Consider the following 26401-nt stretch of genomic DNA (forward strand, 5'->3'; position numbering starts at 1 on the left):
GTATTGAAGGAAATCTCATCTGAACAACTTAGTTACAGAATTTTTCCATCAATGCACCTTCTAAAGAGCATCTTAAGGACTACGCATTAGAGCAAACAGGGTTTAGAATTAAAAAAATAAAAATCTCAGATTGCATTGGTGTTGTGACCCTGAGTAATCTGTTTAACCTGAGCTTCAGTTTCCTCATTCTATAAAAGGAAGGTAATGATATACTTTTTGGATAGGTGCAAGAGCAACTGAAATCATCTGAAAGTACAAAACCGTGGTACTGTTACACATGGCAAAAAGGCCCAAAGCGTGGTTGTATTCCCGCTTTTTGAAACTCGCCATTAGTCAGTAGTATGGAAGTAAAGAACACCTTACACATCTCGGATTCACAACTACTGGGAAAGGACAGACGTTTAGATTTTGTAATCCATCCAGAAGACACTGGGGGCGAGGAGCAAAAAGATCTTACTCACTCTTGGTTTCTTAGTCAGTGAACCTCAAACAATAACTTGCTCTAAACCAAGTAATTAACGGCAACAGTTTGCAAACAATAACATTTTTGTAGGCAATTCTCATGCGCAGTAAAACGTGCAAGAAAAGCAACAAGACTTTATATAATCAGATACCCTGTCTTTTAATTTTAAAAAACAACCATTAAGTTTTAAGGAGAAACCAGACAAGGGGAAGAAGTCGGACGGGGGCTGCTCCGGGGGACTGGCGCTCACGTGTACCCAGCGGCGGCTATACATTATACACAGGAAGAGGAGGAGGGACCCGGGGAGGGAGCGGTTGCTCCCGTGCGCGGTCTATTAATTCACATTTTGCTCTCTTCTGTTCACATCCTGCGCGGACTCCACCCAAAGCAACCGAGCGACTCACAGCCTAGCAAATAACAGTCCCAGAAACCGAAACGAAATCGAGGTGGAATTGTGAAAACACGGCTCGCCAGAGAGGGTGGAGAAGGAGCGCAAGAAGGGGACCCTTGTGGTGGCTGGAAAGACATCCCTGGCCCTCGTCGCTTCCCGGGGACATCCCCCACCCCTCAATCGCCACCAGCTCCCTCCTCTCCCGCACACGGGAGGAGGAAAGACGCACACCCGGCAAGGCCACCCATCCCCAGAACGTGGGCGGAGAGCACGCCAGTACTCCTCGGAGATTTCAGAAGAAATAGGGGTGGCAACCCGGGAGAGGCGGAGGCTAGGCGGAATGGAAACTGACTGCGAGTGGGGCACCCGTGAGACGGCGCGAAGGGACTAAGGAGGGAGCCTGCTGGGGCCGCTGCCCCGGCCAAGAAGGCTACCTGTTGAATGGAACCCGCCCTGTGGATGCAGAGGAAGCGAGAAGGGCGAGACGCCCGGGACGGCGGAGCCGCTGCGGCCAGAACAGCGTGGCGGGGCCGGTGGGATCCCGGCCCCAGTGCCTGCGGGGCCCCACCCTGAGAAGCCTTGGCTGCAGCCACAGGGATGAGAGACACCGACAGAAACGAGGGAGAAGTGGCCGACGGCAGCCGGTCTGGCCCGCTCCCGCCGTTAGTCACTCACATCTGATACTCGTCTATCGCCTCCACCAGCTGGCCCCAAGAGTCGAAGTCGGCGCCTCTCCTAAAACTGGCGCCCCAGCGCTGCAGCAGACTCCGGGTCACCTCCGACATGGCCGGGCCCCACCCCGTCCCCTCCCGCCCCTGCCCCAGCAAGGCCGGGCTCTAGGGCGCCATCCTCCCCGGGCCTGGCCCCGACATTAACAGGGCCAGGAGGAACCGCTACCGCCACCACCGCCACCCGCCGAGGAGCCGCCCAAGCCCATTTGCCGCCACAGCCAAACTTTGCGGCTCCGAAGCGGCCGCCCCGCCGAGGCCCCGCCCCCGAGGCCCCGCCCCGCGTTAGGTTGAGGCCGCCCCATTTCCACCGCGGGCCGCCATCGCTATTGCGGGGTCCTGTGTCGGCTGCGGCTGCGTGGCCGACTGTGCCCTTCCTCTGTGAGCTAGGGCTCGCAGCCCACGAGGGAAGACCGGGGAGGAGAAGTTAGGAGGGGCTGATGGGCCGAGCGTTCTGAGGAGGGCGGCAGCTCCCGCCCCCGAGTGGCGCGCCTGGCCGCCTCGGTTGCTGTCATGGCCGCCGGGCCACGTGACTCTGGCCGGGCGCCGGCCTGTCTTCCTGTCTAGTTCAGTAGTCTCGGTTCACCGACTCCCTCCTTTTCTCGCTTGCGGACCACGATACTGCTTTTCTTTCCTCAGAAGCACTGCTGACAGACTCTGAAAAATCCAGTAAGTATGTCCGAAGAAGGGTGTTTGCCTGTCCCTGTTTCCCCAGAGCCCCAGGCTGAGGGTCACCCCCTTTGACACCTATCTCCATAGATCTCTGGATGGTGGTCTTTATAAGTCTAACGCCTTGTAACAAACGAAAGAAAATAAGGTTGACCCCGTGGTCAGTGGTATTAACAGCTAGATTCGCCGAACCTCCCTGCCCAAACCTCCAGTGGCAGCTGGAGATCTTATACGGTAGTCTAACTAGGAGTTAGAGCCCTCGTCTGTCCGCCTGTCCCGGGTCGATAGTATCGGCTTTCCACAGAAATGCCTAGTCGCAAAGAGGGGCGCGCGGGGTGTTGGCGCATGCGCATGTCGCCGCCCGGCCTCTTGTTGGGGACGGGCTGCGGAGGAAGAGACTGGTAAACAGGAAGTGGACCTAGAGAGCCCGGGAGCTACCCCAGGTATGTTCCTGCAGGACCGGGAGCCTCGGGAGTGGGGGTCGCTGTTGGAAATTTGAGTCGTCTTGGTGTAGGCGGGTTAGTGGTTGCTCTGAAGGCACCCAGGCGCCTGCCGGGGGCAGGAGGCGTCGTTCCGCGCCAGGGTCGGAATTCCCGAGAAGCTAGGGGTGCGGCCGGAGAAAGAGGGCACCTGCAGCGGGGGCCGGGAGTACTGGCCTTAGCCCCTTCCTTCCTGAAGTGTGGATGCGCAGACCTGGAAGTGGAAGGCCCCCTGAAAGGAGTATTTGTAGAAAATTTGACAGCATTAAGCGCAGCGTGTGCCAGTGTCTCTGGAGCTCGGTTGAAGTGCGTGTGGATGCCTTAGTTGGGCTTTGTATGGAAGGTGTTGGGTGATGTGTTCTAAAGGACTCGCTAAGCGTTTTAAGTCGCAAATGCACCTGCTCGAGTTTTTTTTGAGTTCTGTCCGTTAAATATCTGGTCTTCGCACAAACCGGTTGTCATTAATTAGTACATATAAGGGAGCTGCTGCACGCAGTTATTTAACACTCTGTAGTACAAGTATTTTTCTAATGAGAAAAACCTGTTGACAGCCCTGTGTAAGCCCTTCAAATTACCCCGTTGTGTCCCATCGTCATCTATAGGACATCTATAAAGACTTGAGCAATAAATATACCACTTCTGGTAACTTTGAAGTGAATGAAAACTCGGCGCCTAATGGGTTAAGTGAGCCTTACCAGAATTTCTCTCTATTATTTCCTGGAATCTAGTTGCCATATTTGAGTCTTTGGCTGGACTTTCCTGTATTGTCTGCACTGCCTATCCAAGGGTGTTTTTTGGCAAGAGACATAGAGTACTTTGGTTGTTGTTTTTTTTTTAAGAATCTAAAAAGTGTGGTACTTATTTTTAAGTTGTCATTTCACTAAAGTAGTTTTTCAAATTTTTTGTTTTTATGATAGAAGCGTGTAGTGTTGTTTATTATAGAAATACTGATTATTAGCTGTCTTGTGGAAAATACTGTTGTTGTGGGACACACATGATAACCAATCCATTGGCACCAGCCAATGTGGGAAATACAGTCAACTTAAAACCTTTTTATTTCAAGTAGCTTCAGTACTGTAGATGAGAGTCACCATTTGAACCTGTTTTGGAAATTACATTCGTCTGGTCCTGTGTACTCCACTCGAAGCTGTTCGACCATCTAGTACTTGGCTATTAAAAAGTGTAATCTGGGGACCTGCTACATCAGCTTTTCAGGCCCTGCTTTAGACTGTTGAATTACAACCTGCATTTAACAAGCCTCTGCCCAGTGATTTTTATCAACGTTAAAGTTTAAACTTTACTAGTCTAGAATATACTTTTACTTGCATATTTGTTTTTTATTTTTAATAGAAATTGTACTATTTATGGGCACCATTTGCTATTTCAATACATGTATGCATTATGTAGCATCCAAATCAGGATAAACATACCTATTTACCCAAACATTTACCTATTTTTAATAATGAAAACATTCAAATTCTTTCTTCTAGCTTTTTTTTTTAGAGAAGTACACAGTACATTATTATTATCTGTAGTTACCCCACTGTGCGATAGAACACCAGAACTTCTTACTCCTAGGTAACTAATACTGTTGTTTATTTAACATTGACGTTACTATAGGTGGAATTCTAAAGGCTATATATATATTTTTTTTTTTTGACAGGCAGAGTGGACAGTGAGAGAGAGAGACAGAGAGAGAAAGGTCTTCCTTTGCCGTTGGTTCACCCTCCAATGGCCGCCGCTGCAGCCGGCGCACCGCGCTGATCCGATGGCAGGAGCCAGGATCCAGGTGCTTTTCCTGGTCTCCCATGGGGTGCAGGGCCCAAGCACCTGGGCCATCCTCCACTGCACTCCCTGGCCATAGCAGAGAGCTGGCCTGGAAGAGGAGCAACCGGGACAGAATCCGGCGCCCCAACCGGGACTAGAACCCGGTGTGCCGGCGCCGAAGGGGCTATATTTTTTATTTTTTAAGAATTTTTTTTAACTTTTATTTAGCAAATATAAATTTCCAAAGTACAACTTATGGATTACAGTGGCTTGCTATATTTTTTATAGACCTGATCTAAACATAGATTTCCATAGATATACAATTAATTACAACACAAGATTGTTTATCATCACAAGATTGACTTGTGATGATAAAGTTACATATGTGATGATTTAGTTACATATGGGTGTAATGCTTTGTATACGAGATATATGTATCCTGTAGTAAAATTTTGTTTGTTGTATACCATTTGCATTGTTCAATATTTTATCTTTAATTTACATATTTTTTTTGTTTGTAGAAGATATCTGGAGAAAATGACACATTGGTTTCATAGGAACCCATTAAAAGCCACTGCTCCTGTCTCTTTTAACTACTATGGTGTAATCACTGGCCCTCCTGCTTCAAAAATTTGCAAGTAAGTTTCAGTCAATCTCAGCCAGCATTGATTGTACCACATCTGGATACAAGGTACTTTATAGGTTCTCTGAGCTATCCAAAAGTGTGTAACGTTCTCCCTAACCTTAGACTCCTTATAATTTAAATGTTAGAAAAAGTGGAGTCATGGGTTACTGAACCTTTGGTAATCATCTAGGCCAAGATCGTCAATTTTAGATGAGCAGACAAGTCCCAGAGAGGCTAAAGCAATCATAATAAAAGAGTTAAGCTGTCTATTATGAGTAAATGCTATGGACTCCAGAAAGTAATATATGGACATTGTAAATTGACCATACAGTAAATTCATTGAGATCAGAGTGGAAGAGATCCCTGTAAGTTAGGATAAACTTCAAAGTTTTCATACTGGATATCGGACTTGAGCCAGTACTTAAATAAATTAAATGGCTTAGGTCCCATATGGTTTGGCAAACTACATCCCACAGATCTAACCTACTGTTGTTTTTTGTTTTATTTGAAAGGCAGAGGCACAGAGACAGAGATCTCCCATCCACAGGTTCACTGCACAAACACCTGCAACAGCCAGGGCTGGGCCAGGCTGAAGCCAGGATTTAGAAACTCACTCTGGGTCTGCCTTGTTGGTGGCAGGATCCCAACTACTGGAGCTATCACTTGCTGCTTCCTACTGTGCACATTAGCAGGAAGTTGGAATCAGAAGCAGAGCTGGGACTTGAACCCAGACACTCCAGTATGGGATGCTGACATGACAAAGAACACCAAATGCCCACCCCCACTACTTGTTTTATAAATGAGATTTTATTGGAACACAGGCAGTCCCATGTTTATTTACATATGGCTGCTTATGGTTACTTTACAATGGCAGAGTTGAGTAGTCCACAAAGCCTAAAATATTTACTGTCCTGCCGTTTATAGATATAGATGGTAAGAGGGGAAAGAAGAAAATCATTTTTATTAGGAAAATCTTTTGTTCTGAGGATAGTGAATAGGGCAGTTTGCCTGGAACAAAAGATGAAAGAGCTATTTCAAAGGAGGAATCAACTGACCTTACCAACAGATTTGCTCCAGGATATTGGAAAGGATTTGGTATATGTGTATAGAAAATATTCGGACATTGGTGGTAGCAGTACAGGAAAGTCAGGAGAGTTGCTGCTTTTGTGGGAAGAAGTGGCTAAAGCAAAAGATAAGAAATTTGGTTTATTGTTCTAGACCACTGGTGAGCAAACTTTTTTCCAAAGGGCAAAATAGTAAATATTTGTAAACTTTGTGGGCTGCATACATCACTTGATAATCTTTGTTCATCCTTACAAATTTTTTTTTTAAGATTTGTTTGTTTGAGAGGCAGAGAGAGAGGTGTCTTCCATCCGCTGGTTCACTCCCCAGATGGCTACAATGACTAGAGCTGCACTGATCCGAAGCCAGGAGCCAGGCGAGGGTGCAGGGGCCCAAGGACTTGGGCCATCTTCCACTGCTTTTCCAGGCCATGGCAGAGAGCTGTATCGGAAGTAGAGCAGCCGGAACCGGAATTTGAACTGGTGCCCATATAGGATGCGGGCACTGAAGGTGGCAGCTTTACCCACTACACCACAACGCCGGCCCCTCTTACACCTCTTTAAAAGGTGTGAAACCCATTCTCAGTGTAGGCTCCCAGACATTGGTCCCAGCTTAGCTGTTTTATCCGTAGTAACAGGCAGGTTCCTTAACTTCTTTGGACTTGATTTGTAATCTGTAAAGTGAACAACTTAAATTAGGCATTTCCAAGCTGTGTTTTTTGCAAATGCTATAATTTTAAGATGGATACAAGTTTATACAAATTGGATGGTAAGGTGTTAGCCAAGCACCTATATTTAAGTAACTAGGAAACTTGAGTCTAGAGGATTCAAATTTCTTCCTGTTCCCTGTCAAGGGAATCACCCCTTGACAACCCTTAGATAAATACCTCAAGCAGTGACAGATTGATTGGTAGCCTGTCCTATTTTCAGTCAGTTTTGTGCAAATGTTGATATTTACTTTCTTGGAATAAGCCTCCTTGGAAGTTAGTAGCAGGGGCCGGTGCCGTGGTGTAGTGGGTGGAGCTGCCACCTGTGGTGCCGGTGTCCCATGTGGGTGCCAATTTGGGTCCCGGCTGTTCCACTTCCTATCCAGCTCTCTGCTGTGGCCTGGGAAAGCAGTGGAGGATGGCCCTTGGGCCCCTGCACCCGTGTGGGGCACCCAGAGGGGGCTCCTGGCTCCTGGCTTCGGATTGGTGCAGCTCCGCTGTTGCGGCCTATTGGGGAGTGGACCGGCGGATGGAGGACTTCTCTCTCTCTCTCTCTGCCTCTCCTCTCTCTCTGTAACTCTTTTGGGTAAGATAGATAAATCTTTAAAAAAATAAATTAGTAGCAGTGAATAGACTATATGTAGACCATTCAAGGTTAAGTGTCTGTTCTCTTCTAAATGTTGCTGCTATACTACAGCGCTTCTAAATCTCCAAATATTTAAAAGCTAATAGAGTTATGCATCACTTAATGACAAAGATATATTCAAATAAATTTGACATTGGGAGATTTGATCATTGTGCAAACATCATAGAATGTATTTAGACAAATAATATAGCTTTTTTTTTTTTAATTAATTTACTTGAAAAGTGACTGAGCTTTTACCTGCTGGTTTACTCACTAAATGCTGGTAACAACCAGCCTACTCCCCAAATGCTGGTAATAGCTGGGGCTGGGCCAGGCCAAACCCCATCCGGGTCTGCCACATGGATGGCAGGGACCTAAGTACTTGAGTCATCTTCTGCTGCTTTCCCAGGCATGACAGCAGGGAGCTGGTTGGAAGTGGAGCAGCCAGAACTCGAATTGGTGCTCTGATATGGGATGCTAGCATTGCAGGCAGCTTAACCTGCTGTGCCATAATACCCACCACAACAGTATAGCCCTCTGTACACTGTTATATATTCACAGTCTTCTGGGACCACCATCATAGTATGTGGTCTGTCATTGATTGAAACATTGAGTATCTGCCTTAACCTACCCCCCTCCTAAATTCTGAGAATATAGTCGCTACTCTATGCTTATCATTTACATTCAGTATTTCTTGGTCACATTCACCCATTTCAGGTGTCTTCCATCTCTGACCATTTAGTGTGCTCTCTGGACCCCTCACTAAGCTCATTGCCTTCTGGATTGAATATGGAGCTTGTTAGACCTGGTGTAGACCTAGGAATCTTGTAGCTTAAATTATGCCAGTAGATCTCAAAAATGTGCAGAAAGACTGAACATGTTTAGAGGTGAGAATAAGAAAGGGATGTAGGAAAAATATAGAAGAAACTGTTAGAGGTAACAGGAGCACTTGGAAAATTTAGTGTTAGTAGATTCCAGGGAGAAAAGGATTTCAAGAAGGAAAAAGTAGATCCACAGTGTTGATTGCTACAGAGGAGTAAAGGTGAATAGAGACTAGGAAGCAGTTTTTAAAAATTGACCCGGGCCAGTGCTGTGGTGTAGTAGGTTAAGCCTTCACCTGAGGCATGGGCATCCTATATTAGTGTGGGTTCGGGTCCCTGCTGCTCCACTTTCAATCCAGCTCTCTACTAAGGTTCCTGGGAAAGCAGTGGAAGGTGGCCCAAATGCTTGGCCCCCTGCACTCACGTGGGAGACCAGGAAGAAGCTCCTGCTTCCTGCCTTCAGATCAGCTGAGCTCAGGCCGTTGCGGCCATTTGGCAAGTGAACCAGTGGATAGAAGACTTCTTTCTCTAACTCTCCCACTGTCTGTAACTCTGCCTGTGAAATAAATAAATCTTAAAAACAACTGACTACATGTTTTTATATTTTTTATATATTCTTTATGTGTATGTTGAGTTACAGAATGCAATTTCATTTTTAAAATGACTTCATACCTAATATATATTTTACTATATACAATATAAAATGGTGCCAGCTTTGTGGCGTAGCAGGTAAAGCCACTGCCTGCGACATAGGCATCCCATATAGGCATCAGTTCAAGTCCCAGCTGTTCTACTTCTGATCTAACTCCCTGCTTATGCACCTGGGAAGACAGTGGAGGATGGCCCAAATGGGATACATAGAAGAAGCTTCAGGTTCCTGGCTTCCACCTGGACCTGCCCCAGCTGTTGGCAGCCATTTAGGAAGTGAGCCAGAGGATGGAAGATTTCTATCTCTCCCTCTCTGTCATAACTCTTTCAAGTAAATATATAAATCTTAAAAAAAAATTAAAAATATATAAGGGGCCAGTGCTATGGAGCAGGTTAAACCTCCTCCTGCAGTGCCAGCATTCAATATGGGCTCCAGTTCAAGTCCTGGCTGCTTCACTTCCCATCCAGCTCCCTGCTAATGCACCTAGGAAAGCAGCACAAGAGGGTCCAAGTGCTTGGGTCCCCGCACCAACGTGGGAGACCCAAATTAAGTTCCTGGCTTCAGCCTGGCCATTGTGGCCATTTGGGGAGTGAACCAGCGGATGGAAGATCTTTCTTTCTCTGTATTTCTGTGTTTCAAATAAACCTTTAAAATATACATATAATAAAATATATTTTGACATTTTGTTTAATGTCATTTAGAATTTTAAGTAGATAGTAAAATTAAATGTGTTACTTTCCATTGTTCTAAGCACTTTTATTGTGAACTGGTTAAATTTAATTATAATTCCTCTCCCCATCTTAAATGCATGCGGTTTGATTTTTTTTTTTTTTTTTTTTTTGACAGAGTGGACAGTGAGAGAGAGGGACAGAGAGAAAGGTCTTCCCTTGCCGTTGGTTCACCCTCCAATGGCCGGCGCGCTGCGGCCAGAGCACCGCGCTGATCCGATGGCAGGAGGCAGGTACTTATCCTGGTCTCCCATGGGGTGCAGGGCCCAAGCACTTGGGCCATCCTCCACTGCACTCCCTGGCCACAGCAGAGGGCTGGCCTGGAAGAGGAGCAACCAGGACAGAATCCGGCGCCCCGACCGGGACTAGAACCCAGTGTGCCGGCACCGCAAGGCGGAGGATTAGCCTAGTGAGCCGCGGTGCCGGCCTGATTTTTTTTTTTAATTAAAACTTGCTGTGCATTTTTATTACATAATTATATCCATGATTTGTCCCTTTAATTGGACTGGGTTTATTTCAGTACAACTTTTTTTTTTTTTTTTTTTTTTTTTTTTTTTTTTTTTTTTTTGACAGGCAGAGTGGACAGTGAGAGAGAGAGAGAGAGAAAGGTCTTCCTTTCGCCGTTGGTTCACCCTCCAATGGCCGCCGCTGCAGCCGGCGCACCGCGCTGATCCGATGGCAGGAGCCAGAATCCAGGTGCTTTTTCCTGGTCTCCCATGGGGTGCAGGGCCCTAGCACCTGGGCCATCCTCCACTGCACTCCCTGGCCATAGCAGAGAGCTGGCCTGGAAGAGGGGCAACCGGGACAGAATCCGGCGCCCCGACCGGGACTAGAACCCGGTGTGCCGGCGCCGCAAGGTGGAGGATTAGCCTATTGAGCCACGGCGCCGGCTTCAGTACAACTTTTAAAATAATTGTAATTAGAAATTTCATTTATTTTTAGACCTAATTGAATTAATTCCTGTAAATTTGGTAATTCCTCAGAGAAGGTAGGGGTGAGGAGATGTGTGATGTTGGAGAGCTTTTACTTTGAAACATACAAAGCATTTTTACATTGCTTCTTTGTAACATGGCTTATTTAACTCTTTATCTCTCGTAAGTGACTTGAGATCATCCAGGGCAAGACTCCTTGAACTGTTCACTGATTTGAGCTGTAATCCAGAAATGATGAAGAATGCAGCAGATTTGTATTTTTCACTTTTACAAGGTTAGTTATATGAAATTCTGTCCTTTTTTAAAAAACAAAACTATACAAAAATTCGCTTGTAATTTTTAGACTTCTCAAATGTGAATAGTTTAGTCTTCCAGGCTATATTGTTTGGTATGCTTGAATTTCGGAAACGTGAGAATATATTGGTGGCGTGTGGTCTTTCTGACAGGTTGAAAGTTAGATGTGCACGTGTGTCTTGTTAACTCAGGAGAAGAAAGATAGCTGCAGGTTTCATCCAGACCTGAAGAAGTAAATATCTGGAATTTCTGAATATAACACTTGATATTTCTTCTAAAACCGGATTATCTTGTATCCTTTTTAAGGTTTCATAAATTCATCGGATGAGTCTACTCAAGAAAGCAAGTTACGATATATTCAAAATTTCAAGTGGACTGATACATTACAAGGACAGGTTCCCAGGTAAACAGTGCTGACATAACACTAAATTGAAGCTAGTTTTCCTAACAATGTAGCTACTGGGTAACTCATTGCCTCTGTGTTTGAAGAAGAAATGTGTAGGTCTGGTCAGTATTTTCTCTTCTCAGGAAATCAATTAAAAACATTTAACTTAAATCCTAATGCATACCATTAAGTAAAAATATAATCTGTTTCTCCCAGACCAAATTGGTTTTTGAGGTAATCAGTACAGGTGTTAGCTAGAATTGAACAGCCTTGACTTGAATAACAAGAAGAATGGTTTGGGAATTGAGAACCCAAACACGGCTTTCAGTCTTTGCCTGAATTCAAGCTCAGTAGAATTTTATTTTTTCTCTTGCTTTCCTTTTTCTAATGGGATATTTCAGATGTGTTTAGTCCTATCTCTTCAACACTATACTCTTTTGTTTCCCAGTATTTATTTTATCTCTTCTTATCACTGTCTCTTTACTTTTTAAAAACTTCAAAGCCTTTTCATTACTTAGTGGAAATTATAACAGAAAACAGATTATAGTGGGGTTCATTGTTTTTGGTAAGATTTTACTTATTTTTTTTAAAAGGCAGAGTTACAGAGAGAGAAAGAGTGGTCTTTGATTCGCTGGTTCACTCCCCAAATGGCCGCAATGGCTGGAACTGGGCTGATCAGGTGCCAGGAGCCTTTGATGTTTCCCCCATGCGGGTGCAGAGCCCAAGCACTTGGGCCATCTTCCACTGCTTTCCCAGGCCATAAGCAGAGAGCTGGATCAGAGGAAGAGCAGCCAGAACATGAACCGGCACCCACTGGCACCGTCCATGGGACTAATTTTTTAGGTACTTTTAAAACACCACTGAATTGTTAAAATACCCTTATACCTTTCTCAGTTTGCTTTGAAATTATTGTTTTATTAAAAACAGAATGGAAGGGTGTGAAGATTGTTGAAAGATCATGACAAGGGGTTGCATGACAATGGCAAGGCTATAGATGTTGGATTCATACAAATCCAGATGGAGTCCCAGGTTTCCAGTGAGTTAACATCTGCATCTTCGACTGTATATAGGTATTCACAGATATAGGACCTCATGAAGGAAATTTATGTATATAATGTAATATTATTTTTGTGTATAATGTATATAATATTATATATGTATATAATATTTATGTATACAATATAATATTAGGAATATAGGAAGATGTTCATTGTTAGTTTCCTGTCTTCCTTGGGAATATTATGTGTGGAATTTATAAATTAGGTAGGAAGAGCAGACTTTGAGTCCTTTCTGAATTTTAATATTCTAGAATACTAAGATATTTCTAAAGCCTCATTTTTGGGGCTGGCATTCTGGCATAGCAGGTAAACCCACTGCCTACGACAGTGGCTTCCCATACAGGTGCCAGTTCCTGTCCTAGCTGCTTCACTTTGATCCAGCTTCCTACTAATGTGCTTGGAAAAGCAGTGGAAGATGGCCCAATTGTTTGAGCCCCTGCCACCCACATTGGAAACTGGGAAGAAGCTCCTGTCTTCAGGCTTGCTCAGCCCTGGCCATCATACCCAGTGGGGAATGAACAAGCGCTTGAAAGATCTCTCTCTCTCTCTCTCTCTCTCTCTCTCTCTGTAACTCAGACTTTCAAAATAAATAAATATTTAAAAAACAAGCCCTGATTCTATGTTTTTCCTTATGTAATCCCTTTGCTTTTCATCCAAAGTTAAGGAATATTTTCTAAAATTTATTTATTTAAAGAATCCAACCTCAAGACTTTGACAGATTTTAAAATGTTTTGAGTTACTGGGGCTGGCGCTGTGGCGTAGTGGGTAAAGCTGCAGCCTGCAGTGCCGGCATCCCATATGGGCACCGGTTCAGCTGCTCCACTTCCAATCCAACTCTCTGCTATGGCCTGGGAAAGCAGTAGAATATGACCCAAGTCCTTGGGCCCCTGCACCCACATGAGAGACTCCCCACCCCCTCTCTGCTTCTCCGTCTCTATGTAACTCTGACTTTCAAATAAATATTTCTTTAAATGTTTTGAGTTACATAAATTTGGCAATTTTTTCCACCATTCAAGTTTTTTTTTTTTTTTTTTAAGATTTATTTTATTTATTTGAAAGACAAAGTTACAGAGAGAGGTAGAGACAGAGAGAGAGGTCTTACATCCGCTGGTTCACTCCCCAGATGGCTGCAACGACTGGAGCTGCACCCATCAGGAGCCAGGAGTTTCTTCTGGGTCTCCCTCTCTGTCTCTCCTTCTCTACCTCTTAAATAAATAAAATCTTTAAAAAATATATATATAGTTCTTTGTCATTTTGACTTGAATGTTCAGTAGGCTTCATGTAGCAATGTCTGTATAATTGATAGAACTTGACAATTGTATTTTTAATTCCAGTGCTCAGCAGGATGCTGTTTTTGAATTAATCTCCATGGGATTTAATGTAGCTTTATGGTATACTAAGTATGCTTCAAGACTGGCTGGGAAAGAAAAGTAAGTTAAGGGGGAAGAGTTACATGTATGTATGTTACTTTTCAAATATATAGAGCTTCATCATTAAAATGTGTAGGCTGTTGACTAAAACATACTTCAGAGAAGTGAGAAATTGCCCATAATGTTAATAGTTTAAGTACTAGAATTATGGAACCTGGTGTTAAGGGTGGGGTAGGGGTTAACCTTACCATATGAAAGGTTTTTCTATGTAAGATTGGAAACCATGAAACCATAAGGGATAAGACTGAATATTTGACTACATAGAAGTATCATAAACAAAGTTAAAAAAGGACAAGACTGGTCAAAAACATTGCAGTGTATATGATAAATTGTTTTTAAAGTGTATATTCCTGTACATCAACAAAAGCTACTAAATCAGTTGGAAAAATATAATAAAGAACAACAGGCAATCAGAAATACAGAAAGTTTTTAAGTATGTGAAAAAATGTTTTCAAGGATGTGGGGAGCAATCCGGACTAGACTGAGTTACTGGAATTAAGACTTATTCTATGCATCTGCTCTCCCACAATATGGCGCTGGGAGAGAAGAAAACAGCTTTTACACAGCTGCCTCCAGTTCAGCCAATAAACTGTAGGACTTGCTCCTGATTGGAGGAGAGCAGCGTACTCGGCGTGTGGGCAGCCGAGTTGGGATTGGCGGAGGAGGACTATAAAGGAGGAGAGAGACGGCATGCATGGGAAACATCTAAGGGGAACATCTAAGGGGAACACCTGTGCAGCCCCCGAGAGAGCCGGCCGGCAGTGTGCCGCTCCCCTGCGGAAGTGGGGAATGTGGCAGGGGGAACCGCCCTTCCACGGAGGTGGAAGGGACAGTAGCCAACCCGGGAAGAACCAGCAACAAACCCGGGGAGGGCCGAGCAGACGAAAGAACAGCGCAGGGTCCTGTGTCGTTCCTCCACGAAGACGGGGAGCGACATAATGGTGCCGTGACTCGGATATGAAGCCTAGGCAGGGCTTAGTGTCGTTCCTCCACGAAGAGGGGGAGCGACAAAGGATTGAAGAATTATAAGATTAAGATGTCATTTTTATAATAGTTCCGGTATATTCAGCAGTTGGAAATATTCTATATGTGGAAATAATATGCAGCCATTTAAAAATAAAATGGAATTGTATGTGCTGATCTAAAACTATTGCTAAAGTAAGCTGGTTAAAGCAGGGTTGGAAATGTGAGGTGGCTACCATTGTGTATGTGTTTTTAAAGTGTCTATATATTAAATATATAATATTTTGTGCTTGTTTATGTACATAGCATGTCTGGAAGTACAAAAAAAGCACTTTTGTCCAGAGTTTACCTCTAGGCAGGGCCTTTTTTCATTTGTAATGTCTTCTTCAATATTTTTCATGTACATTTGTGGTTTCTTAAGTGTCAGACTTTTTAAAAGGAAGAGAAACAGTGGTGAAAACACAATTGACTAATTTGGTTTTATGGTAAAATAATAGTTGTTTTAATACCAGAAACAAGTTTGATCTTCTAATATGACCACTGTCTTTAAGCATAACAGAGGATGAAGCAAAAGATGTCCATCGAAGCTTAAAAATTGCAGCTGGGATTTTTAAACATTTGAAGGTAAAAAAGAAAAAAAAAGAAAAAGTTCATACTTATGTGTACTTATGTATTCCTAATGCTTTAATTTTTTACTCAAATGTTTTATTATATGAAAAGAGCTAATAGAGTTGTCCCTTGATGTCCACAGGGGATTGATTGCAGGATCATGCCACCAAGATACCAAAAAACTTGGATGCTCAAGCCCTTTATATAAAATGGCACATAATTAGCATATAATGTGTGCACATCCTCCCTCCTGTATACTTTAAATCATCTCTAGATTCCTCATAGTACAGTATAAATGCCATATAGATAATTGTTCTATGTATAGGAATAGTGACAAGGAAAAAAGCCAGCACGTGTTCACATAGGCAGTTTTTCCTTCACATGATCTCATCCTTGGTTGGTGAATTGGTGATTTGGAACCCTCCAATATGAAGGGCCAACTCTCTTTTCCTTATGTTAACTGCCTTATTGAGGAGCACAGCCATATACTGAATATTGAGTGTCTCCATTTTGGTCTTAAAATTCTCAGTGACTTTTATAATTAGAAATTTCAAGTTGTAATACACTGCTTTTTTTGTTTGTTTGTTTTTTTGTTTCCTGAAAAGATAGGAAGAAAAAACAAAGCAGAAAAATTGATGGCTCTTACCATTTTCTTGTTCTCCTGCAGCAGTTGCCAGGAGCAGTTACGATTTCACAAAACTCACCTTGTGATTGTGTTCTCTGCATTGCAGTGAAAGTGCAAGGGGGACAGTCCAGTGCATTCTGATTATATTAAATGCCCAAGATGCACTGGGAATCAGGAAAAAGGATAATGTGTCTTCCACCCAGATTCTCCCCTGCTGCCATTCTGATTAAACCACTATTTGCTGAAGCCCTCCTGGAGACCAGTGTTGGAGATTTTCCATGATAAAATACGAGCAACCTGTGCTTTCACAGGGATTGAGAAACTGTGGTCTTGGGTTAGGTGAAAAATTGTAGTATATTTTCTTCTTTATATAAAGATAAAAAGGGTTCTTTGTATCTTTAATTATTGTGAATGGACAATTCAGGGTGTCATGTAAAAGGGAATTTTGGTTACAATCTGAGTAAAACAGTTTATAAAATGAAATTGCAACTTGTGGGTCAAGCAATGATTTATAACCCAAGCTTTGTTTTTGGGTTTCTTGTTATTATGAATGCTGAGTTTTAGTACACAGGCGTTCGTATCCTCTGTAAGATGGCCTTTGCTCCTTTTTGTACTTTTTTCGTTTTACTCTAAATTTCTGTTAAGTCGTCCCATTGAATGTATCAGGACTTCTATTTTCTTCATCTCTAACAACTGGGTTAAAATAAGATGTGGCTTCTTTATTTTCTCTCTCAGGAAAGTCACATCCCAAAACTTATCACACCTGCAGAAAAGGGAAGGGATCTGGAGGCCCGGCTCATAGACGCTTACGTTATCCAGTGTCAGGCTGAAGCTCAAGAAGGTATCCTGAATACCGGAAGGCTTTTTTTTTTGAAAAAGTCAACATTGGCATTTAGTTGTTTGAAAAATCGGATTTAGCTGGATTTGAGTTTCAGGTTTTGAGAAATTTATATTGAGGAGTAATTTTATCTTTAGTGTTTGCCTTTATTCTCAAGTTGTGGCTATTTTAGAACATTTTTACTTCATGTCAATTCTGACAGCATAAAATTCTGTAACTCATCTTTTACCCATTACCATGCTTATTTTTTTTTTTTTTTTTACTTCTCTCACTGTTTGGTTTAGCTTGCCTTGAAATCCTCACCTTTCAATGGCAGAAATTGATAAGAATTGTGTGATAATACAATTGTAGGTTTTTTCTTTTCTTTATTGGAAGCTCCAGTTCTCTGAAAATATTTTTCCTATTGTATCATGGTGCTTTGTAGTAGTAATTCTCTGTGATTGGCTGGTAATTTGTGGTAGCAGATCCAGCAAGCTCAGTGTTTTCTGTTTGTTCATGTTTGCATTTTCTGTTACTTTTCATGTTAAAACTTTTAACAAACTGTCTGAAAATCCCAAAAGTACTATCAGCTTATATTTTGCTTTTATAATTACATGTAGGATACATGGAAGTGAATGTGTGGATTCACTTTGTTGTTTTTGGTTACAGTAACAATTGCTCGAGCAATTGAACTAAAACATGCACCTGGACTAATTGCGGCACTGGCATATGAAACAGCCAATTTCTATCAGAAAGCTGGTAAGCTTATAATTCTGTTATACTTTCAAATTTTTTTTTCCATTTCTGATATATGTATTTGCGACATTTAAAATTTAAGCCTCTCTTACTACATGCAGAATTCATGGTTGTTGAAAATAGGTTTGCCTCAGGTTTACTTTCAGTTTTTAAGTTTGCAGATTTACTTGATTGTAGAGAACAGAGAACAAAGCAAAAATCCTAGATTGTTTTCATTATTTGAAAAAATGATGTTTCCATTATTTTATTTATCTTTCTGGGAAAAAAAGTTAAGCTGGTCACAATTAATATGCAGCATAACTTCTAATGGAGAGTCAATACCATACTTTTTAACCAGGCATATCAAATAGTTACAAAACTTGTTTGTTTTTAATTTTTTTGGAGGGGTGGAAGATATTATAAGTATTATAATAACCTTATAGTTAATATCCTTAAACAGTAGACAAATCCAGAGAATTACCATGTTACAGTTACAGGCTAATCTGTAACTGAACTACTACCAGGTGGGAGGTTGGGACTAGAACTCTGTTCCTCTAATTAGCCTGTTATTTTCATTCATTTATTTAGAAAACATGAATGTTTCTGTTTATGAGATCATTACTGTTTTAGTTGCTGAGTAGAAAAGTAGAATGGGTTCACAGTATAGGGAAAGAGGCCAATGTGCAATCACATTATTTTGTCATGAAATAAATAGCCTGGGTGCGCGAAAGATAAAGGTTGACAAAGGTTGTGTTTTTTGTTTTTTTATAGAAAACTTTTATTTTATAAATATAAGTTTGAAAAGTACAACTTTTGGAAGGTTGTGTTTTAGCCTTATTTTGAATAACAGTAGAAGTTTTAAGTTTCTTAAGTTTTTACAGAAGTGGGGAATTTTTTTCTGCCAAAGGCCATTTGAATATTTATAACATCATTTGCAGGCCATATAAAATTATCAGTTTAAAAATTAGCCTGCTATAGATTCATTGAGTTTCTAAGTCCCACCTGCAGTTGTCTTGGCAGGGCCCAGACCAAATGATTTTGCGGCCCTCATATGGCCCATGGGCTGGACATTCCCCAACCCTGCAAGTTCAACATGTGGGAGTAGAACATTTTACAGCATACAGAGAGATAGAAAACAACTTAGTGTGTCCTGGGGCCTTCGCACCATCGTTATTAACTGAAACTCATGAGTGACAGGAAAAGAGATGGGGAAAGTGCACGTGTGAGATCAGGAATTGATTTGTAAGTCTGAGAAGTTTGGCTTTTGTTTTGTAGATTTCTGGGATCCATTAAAAAATATAAAACAAGTTTGATGAAGTTTGAGTTTAAGAACCATCCTTATGATTGTAGTATTAGCTGTGGGCTTACCACATGAAGGAGTAATAAATAGGCTGCCTTTACTTAGCACTTAGAAAAATTCTTGGGAGGCCATGTTGTGGTACAGTGGGTTCAGCTGCAAGTTGTGATCAGCAACAGCATCCTATATCCACTGTTTCGAGTTCCAGCTGCTCCACTCCTGATCCAGAGTTCTGCTGGGAAGGAAGCAAAATATAGCCCAAGCAAGTACTTAAGCTATCCAGGTGGGAGACAGGATGGAGTTCCTGACTCCTGGCTTTGGCCTGGCTCTGGCTTGGCTGTTGGGACCTTTTGGTTAATGAATTAGCATATGGCAGATCTCTCGGTCTCTCCTTGTTGCTCTGCCTTTCAAATAAATTAAAAAATAAATCTTTTATTTTTAACAGAAAAATTGTTATAAAAATAACAGGAACTGGAAAGGTGTTTGGCCATAGGATACCTGAGTGTGTGTGTGTTTTACACAAGATTCAGGGAGGAGGGAGGGGGTACATGAGATACGAGCATCCTCCATGTTTCTGACTTGAATGACTAGATTGCTTATTGTGTTGCTGTATGATGTGAATTTTTTTTAATTAGGTAATGTTATAAACAGCATTTACCTTGAAGTTGTGTTCACGTTATTTTTTATCATTGTCTTTAATTTATAGTTACATTAACCAACAAATCAAAGAGATGTCATTGTATTTAATCTTATTATATAGCTTAAATTGCCATTTGGAAAAATAAATCACTTCAGATAATGAAGTGGATTTTTTTTTTACTGTGTAAATGCTTGAGTATTAGTATCAGAACATACTAACTAAAAGGCTTCTAGTGAATCAGGGTGAAATTATATTTTGCTTTTTAAAATGTAACTTTAGATCATACTTTATCCAGTTTGGAGCCTGCATACTCTGCTAAATGGAGAAAATATCTTCACTTGAAAATGTGTTTCTACACAGCTTATGTAAGTATTTATAGCCAAAAAAGCAATGCAAATAAATGACTGTCTTTCCAGCCCCTTGAGTGCCAGGTCTCTCATCTCACCAGACTCTGCATTAGCATTTTACAAAGAATGGACAGCTCTTAGTCAGAGTTTGGTGATAGTGCAGCCATTGTGAACTAAAGTGGGTGGAAAGAGATAATGTAGAATTGTAGGACTGAATTATAGCAATGGAATTACTGTTTGCTTCAGAACCCACTTTGAGGCTGCATACTTAATGAGAATTCTCTCAGTTGTTTCATCTTGTAAGCTGAGAAGGATACTTCTCATGATAATCTTGATACGTGCCACACAGTGTATCATCCTGAACATTTTGGAAGTCGGTTACCAGTCTTTTATTGCTCACCAAACTTAATTGTTTTGCTGATTAGAATATTGTGGGAGAGAACCAAAAACCTTTTTGAGTCCTAAGTAGATAGTTTTATTTCTTACCATTTGTTTCCAAGCATATTCTGTAAACCCTTGCACCGAAGTGGATGTTTAAAGAGTAACCTTTCAAGCTGATAGATTTCTCTGGAAATCTCTTCAATCCTTAACCTCAGAAGCCTCCCTCTCTTTCCCTCTGTGCTAGCACAATAATTTCCTTCTTGATCTGCTGTCCTGGTTCAGTTTTTGTTTTTGTTTTTAAATTTCAGCAAGTAACTTGGGCACTCAGGACAGGGTTAGAAGGCTGTTTGGATACAAGTCGATACTATTCCACCTTGGGTGTCAAGAGAGATGGGGGAAAGCTTATTCAAGTAGAGAGATAGGATTGTGTTGATATTTCAAGCAATGGATAAAGGAGTTTTTAAAACAATACTGTTGGAATGCATGTGAGAAAAGAATGAATACAAAATTATTTCTTTTATCAGGCTTACTGTTATCATGGTCAGACATTGTTGGCTAGTGATAAATGTGGTGAAGCAATCAGGTCTCTCCAAGAAGCAGAAAAATGTAAGTAATCCTGCCAGAATATTAACACACTTTTTTAAAAACAAATGGCTTATCATCAGGGACTGATTAAGGGGATTTTGGCTGGGTGCATGATAGGGAATGGGAATCGGTAGGTAATTGGAGGAAGGAAGAATGTCAGAAACCTGGAACCTAGAGAAAATACCTTCCTCTGGCAGTATTTATACTGGTATTGCTATTAATGCCAGGTAAAGAATGGTATGTCTTATCATCTCTGATGTAAAGCTTTTTAAATATAAATAAGCATGCTTAATTATACTCAAACAACTTTATATCCCTTTCATATGTAGTTTATGCAAAGGCAGAAGCACTATGCAAAGAATATGGAGAAACAAAAGGACCTGGACCAACAGTCAAACCATCAGGACACTTGTTCTTCAGGAAACTTGGAAACCTCGTGAAGAATACACTAGAAAAATGTCAGAGAGAAAATGGGTTTATGTGAGTTCAACCTAATACTGTTTTAATAATATTAGTATTATATACTTAAAATATATTAAAATATTAGTATTTTAGTAGTATCACAGTTTGTTAGTCTATTCTCCACGGTTTATTGTTAAATTGAATTTCAGTTTAGCATTAGCTTTCTATTTAAATTGGTAGTAAAGTTCAGTTGTCTAGGGCCTAGCTTTTATTCTACTTACAATTACATAAGTGGATTTTAAAGTTTAGACATGAAGTCTTAACATACAACTCTTGTCATTAGGACACCCTCATACTATCCTGTTTTTCTACCAATTTTGTTTCCTTGCCATTCTTTCTGGTTATGAAATAATATATTGTCTTCTGTCCTTTTGCTTATTCATCTTGCTCTGGTTTCAGCTACATAGCAGGAACATGAGGTTTTGCATTTCTCCCCAGTCCTTTGAGGTGTTTTCCATGATTAAGTCAATGTCATTCACACTGTAGGTCACCACCTGTATAGGTTGGTGACTCAATCTTGCTGCAACTTTTTCTCTTTACATTCTTCCTCTCTTACTCTGTATTTTTTCATTGCTCAGACATGCCTGGTTCACTTTTAATTACTTCCTTTGGAAAGGGTCGCTGGTTGCCCATTTTGTGGTGACATTCTGCATCCTTCATAGCCTCAGTTACCTTGCACTGTGACTGAGAAGTTTCTTAACTTTCTCATCTATTCATTTGTGGGCTATAAAAGGCAGAGAAATCTCTCATTCATCATTAATTTGTCATTGTCTCCAAAGGACCTTGAACATACTAAGCACTCAAATAGTTACTGAACAAAATAATAAATTGCTGTTTAAATTGCCTTTTGCAGTTACTTTCAGAAAATTCCAGCCGAAGCTCCACAACTGGAACTCAAAGCAAATTATGGTCTTGTAGAGCCTGTACCTTTTGAATTTCCTCCTGCAAGTACTCAGTGGACACCAGAAACATTGGCTGCCTTTGATCTCACCAAGAGACCCAAGGATGACAGTGTATGAGATTGAATTTTTTCCTTCCATTCACAAAAGTTTAAAAAGAATTCAGAAAGGTGCAGTTGGATAAGAGGAATGGCTTCCAATGTTCTGTTGCACAGGAGGGTAACTATGATTGATAACATTTACTTGTAAATTTCAAAATAGTTAGTACAAAAGATTTTGAATGTATCCAACAACAAAGAAATAATCAATGTTTGAGATGATGGATATCCAGATTACCTTACACTAAGGAGTATACATTGTGTACATGTGTTGAAACTCATTTTTAAAGAGAATTCATACTTTTTGATATTTTTCTCTATTTTGATATTTTAGGAAAATATATTTGCCTTATGTTAAATTACCTAATTATAGTGCTTGATGTGATCTGTTATAGAATATTCTCAAAGATAAGATCTCTGGGCCTTAATAAATGTCTTTTTTTTAATTTATTTATTTGAAAAGCAGAGGTAGTTACAGAGAGGCAGAGGCAGAGAAAGAAAGAGAGAGGTCTTCTATCCGCTGGTTCACTCCCCAATTGGCTGCAAAGGCCAGAGTTGTGCCAGTCCAAAGCCAAGAGCCAGGAGCTTCTTCTAGGTCTCCCTTATGGGTGCAGGGGCCCAAGAACTTGGGCCATCTTCTGCTTTCCCAGGCCATAGCAGAGAGTTGGATTGGAAGTGGAGCAGCTGGTACTTGAACTGGTGCCCATATGGGATGCCGGGACTGCAGGCAGCGACTGTACCTGCTATGCCACTTCCCTGGCCCCCAATATCTTCTTATTGTTTACAAAATCAACTGATGTTGTGCTCAACACATTATCTTCCCTTGCTACAGTTTGACAGTGCCTCCTTTAAGAAGAGTGTAGGGGATTATTCATGTTTATATTGCATAGGAGAAAAGATCATGTTTATATTGCTATAACAGTACTCTGTTTTCAGTTTAGCATATTGTAGGTTATTTAAAGATTTGACTTAATTTCAACCTTTCATGAAATTTTCCAGGGGTAAAATGAGTGCTTTTTTTTTTTTTTTTCACTTAAATCCAAGTCCCTCTTGGTGTTCTTAACCAAGAGGTAGGTTAAGTGGTAATTTTTAGCTCAAACTACTGAAATAGGGGCCGGCGCCGTGGCTCACTTGGTTAATCCTCTGCCTGCGGTGCCAGCATCCCATATGAGCACTGGATTCTAGTCCCGGTTGCTCCTCTTCAGTCCAGCTCTCTGCTGTGGCCCGGGAGGGCAGTAGAGGATGGCCTGAGTGCTTGGGCCCCGGCACCTGCGTGGGAGACCAGGAGGAGGCACCTGGCTCCTGGCTTCAGATCAGCAGAGTGCTGGCCATGGCAGCCATTTGGGGAGTGAACCAACGGAAGGAAGATCTTTCTCTCTGTCTCTTCTCTGTCTGTAACTCTACCTGTCGAATTAAAAAAAAAAAAAAAAAAAAAAAAAACTACTGAAATAACTGTGTATCTGTTACTAAAGGAATGAGAATTTTTTGCAGCCATAGCCCCTTTCTTAACATTGCAGTGAAGCCATGGATTCTTAAAATAACTATTGTTACATCCTTTGCAGCCTCTAAAATAGTACCCTGAGAGCCTGAGAGCCTCCTAGGTTACATCTGAACTTCAGGCTTCTGCATGCATCGGTTTGTCACTCACTTTATCCCTCTTCAGAAAGAGCACAGAGTTAGAACAGTAGCTTGATTTTTGCCTGCCAGTCTGTCTTCATCTTCATTGAAATGTTGTCTTTACATTATGTATTAAATAACATGTAGCTTCTGCAATAGCTTTGTTAACCCCAGTGTTTTGTCATCTAGTATGGCATCTTTTAAAAGTCTGAAGTGGAAAAGAGCTCATGTTTATTTCCCGATCTTAGTGTGCGTACTTACACTATTTTTCTTCCTACCTAGGCCAAACCCAAACCAGAAGAAGATGTGAAACCCGTGAAAGAACCAGATATCAAACCCCAAAAAGACACTGGTTGCTACCTATCCTAACATACTTCTGGAATAAGATGTGCACTTAAAATTTACTGCTTGTGGATAAGATAAACCATGGACCTTAGTTCATTTTTCTTAAAATGATTTCTCTGAAACTTTAGAATTACTACATTCAGAGGGAACCTGGCTCCAGTTTATTTGTTCTTGATTTTGAATACAGTGGAGATGACTCCATGCTTTGTTTCCAGACTCCTTTTTAATCAGGACAACGCTTGAAAGATTTTATTGTGCCTCTTATGGGTGTATTTGGGAGTTAGGTCTTTTTTTGAACTCTGGATAATAATAATTTCAGATTAATATATTATAGTTGTAAATCATGTAGCTTTCACATTCAGGTATATTTTCACAAAAGAGTTTATGTTCTTCCTTATTTGATCCCTGAAGAATGATGGGAATTAGTTTTTAACAAAGACAGGGTTTTTTTTCCCCTCACCGTTGTATTAGTTTGAATACAGACCTGATATGGTCTGCGTCATTTATCTTTTCTGGTAGAAAAACAGTGACTTAAAGATCAGAACACTTTCATACCAAATCCCTTAAATAGATTAGAATCTATAATTTACTTGAAAATCAGTGTTTATAGGTATGTTGAGTCTTTCAAGAATGTATCTCTATTCTTATAGCCCTGTGTTTCATTCTGTTTCAGTAACCCTAAGTTGATTTTTACAAGTACGTTTTCTAATGGGTTTTTTACTTAGAGAAAGAACTTTGTTAACAGCTGTTAATGTTTCTTATGGAAGAGAAGACAGTACAAATAGAAAATGTTTTTTGAAGTAAAATTTTTTGTGATGTAAAGAAGAAACTTTAATTACGTGAGGTAGGTTGTCCTGAATTATACTGGTAGCTCTTTACTTCTGTGGTAAAGAAGTTACAGTAAAATGCCTTTGTTGCCTGATTCAGTGTACATTGTTTTTTTATGGTTTTCTAATACATGTGTCCTGTCGGGATTGTATTGCTTTAGTCCAAAGGCCATAGCAAAAACTTAGAGAACAAACTTAAATACAGTGTAATATGAATAATAGATTGTAATCTTGGGAACAGGTAGGTTAGCATGTGCACAGACTTGGAAAATAGTGGAGGCATAATACTGTAACAAAAGTCACACATCTGTAAGTTTATCTTTTGATTATTCTCCTGGCATGTTAGCCAGTTTTCCTATTGTAATGGACAGATCAGTCCACTTAATAGAAATAATAGTGTGTATGGAGAACTTGCTGTTTGCCAGGCACTGTGCTGAGCAGTTACAGATAAACCATTAATTCCACAGAACAGCCTTGTGAGGAATGAATAAAATCTGCACAAAGTGCTAATGTAGTAATACACATTTCATTGTGAAGAATGACTAGAATATGCCCAAGTCAATATTGTGATCAGATGAGTGATTACTTAAATCCTGTATTGTAGTTTACACTGCTTTAGAGACACTCCTTAGGAAACACTACACAGAATCAGTGTGTTTTTTTTTTAATATACAGAATTGCTAATTTGTGCTTACAGTATGATATTTAATATTTGAAACCACAGTTTCCAGAGTAAGTGGAGTAATAACAAACAGGCATTTAGTTTTATTTTGTTGTCTATGGGAAAAAATAATTTATTAAACTTCCCCATATCTTGTGTGATCCTCATTACAGAGTCCATCGTCATCTTTGCTGTTTAGCCATTTACTGACAAAATCCTGCGCAGCACTGCACAACTCTTTTCTTTCTACCTATAGGACTTGTTTATCTTAGGTAATAGAGCCTATTAACCTAGTTACTAAATTTTCACATTGACATTTTTGTGTATTCTATTACCATACATGAAATGGAAACATGTATTATGCCCAGTGCTTCTGTAGAACTCAGTAAATACTGGTATTACTTTAAATCAGTAATTAAACATTCTATTGGCTCAGCAAAGGTGATACTCTGTGATTAAAGTATCCCATGCCATCATATTTAATGCTTTCTGACATGACATTGAGAATTTGGGGAAATTACCAAATTCAGAGTTGTGTGAAAATTAGAGAGATGTAACTATTTGTGTTAACTGCATTTGGTACCACGCAGTGACAGCTAACATATTACTTCTGCTAAAGGTGTTATTTGTATAATGAGTTATCTTTTTATTTATGAAAATAAAAGTAATTTTACTTAGAAA

The 26401-nt window shown here is 40.8% G+C and overlaps 2 protein-coding genes across 10 annotated transcripts in view; one reads left to right on the forward strand and one right to left on the reverse strand.

Moving 5' to 3' along the window:
• The window catches only part of AIDA (axin interactor, dorsalization associated), a 59165-nt gene extending 57502 nt beyond the window's left edge, over positions 1 to 1663 (reverse strand). For all 3 annotated transcript variants that reach the window (XM_008268388.5, XM_002717493.6, XM_089312242.1), the window contains exon 1: positions 1530 to 1663. In XM_008268388.5, coding sequence (XP_008266610.1) covers positions 1530 to 1639 — 110 coding nt within the window. In that variant the 5' untranslated portion in view covers positions 1640 to 1663. The remainder of the gene's footprint in view (positions 1 to 1529) is intronic.
• A 436-nt stretch (positions 1664 to 2099) lies between these two features.
• BROX (BRO1 domain and CAAX motif containing) lies at positions 2100 to 26401 on the forward strand. 7 transcript variants are annotated; one of them, XR_016219682.1, is made up of 14 exons: positions 2100 to 2251; positions 5019 to 5135; positions 9832 to 9946; positions 10813 to 10919; positions 11246 to 11342; positions 13717 to 13812; positions 15327 to 15399; positions 16745 to 16850; positions 17496 to 17585; positions 19794 to 19863; positions 20751 to 20832; positions 21141 to 21291; positions 22127 to 22286; positions 24170 to 26401. XR_016219682.1 is itself a non-coding variant. In XM_070055341.2 (14 exons), the coding sequence occupies exons 3-14, from the start codon at positions 9894 to 9896 to the stop codon at positions 24254 to 24256; spliced, it is 1188 nt and encodes a 395-aa protein (XP_069911442.2). In that variant the 5' UTR covers positions 2100 to 2251; positions 5019 to 5135; positions 9832 to 9893; the 3' UTR covers positions 24257 to 26401. The 7 variants fall into 7 exon arrangements, 4 of the variants coding, with proteins under 4 accessions (XP_069911442.2, XP_008266611.1, XP_002717538.1 ...); XM_070055341.2 differs by having other exon boundaries at positions 19778 to 19863; XM_070055342.2 differs by lacking the exon at positions 2100 to 2251 and adding an exon at positions 2605 to 2694 and having other exon boundaries at positions 19778 to 19863.

The sequence above is a fragment of the Oryctolagus cuniculus genome, chromosome 13 (assembly GCF_051225735.1).
Source record: "Oryctolagus cuniculus isolate XC-2025 breed Fujian yellow rabbit chromosome 13, ASM5122573v1, whole genome shotgun sequence".
NCBI lineage: Eukaryota > Metazoa > Chordata > Mammalia > Lagomorpha > Leporidae > Oryctolagus > Oryctolagus cuniculus.

What these genes read in the sequence shown, in the direction of transcription:
- BROX (XM_008268389.5), top strand. Translation starts at nt 5,035, where the DNA reads ATGACACATTGGTTTCATAGGAACCCATTAAAAGCCACTGCTCCTGTC. An exon ending in GTATTTTTCACTTTTACAAG is followed by an intron (nt 10,920 to 11,245) that starts GTTAGTTATATG and finishes ATCCTTTTTAAG; the next exon opens with GTTTCATAAATTCATCGGAT. An exon ending in AGACTGGCTGGGAAAGAAAA is followed by an intron (nt 13,813 to 15,326) that starts GTAAGTTAAGGG and finishes ACTGTCTTTAAG; the next exon opens with CATAACAGAGGATGAAGCAA.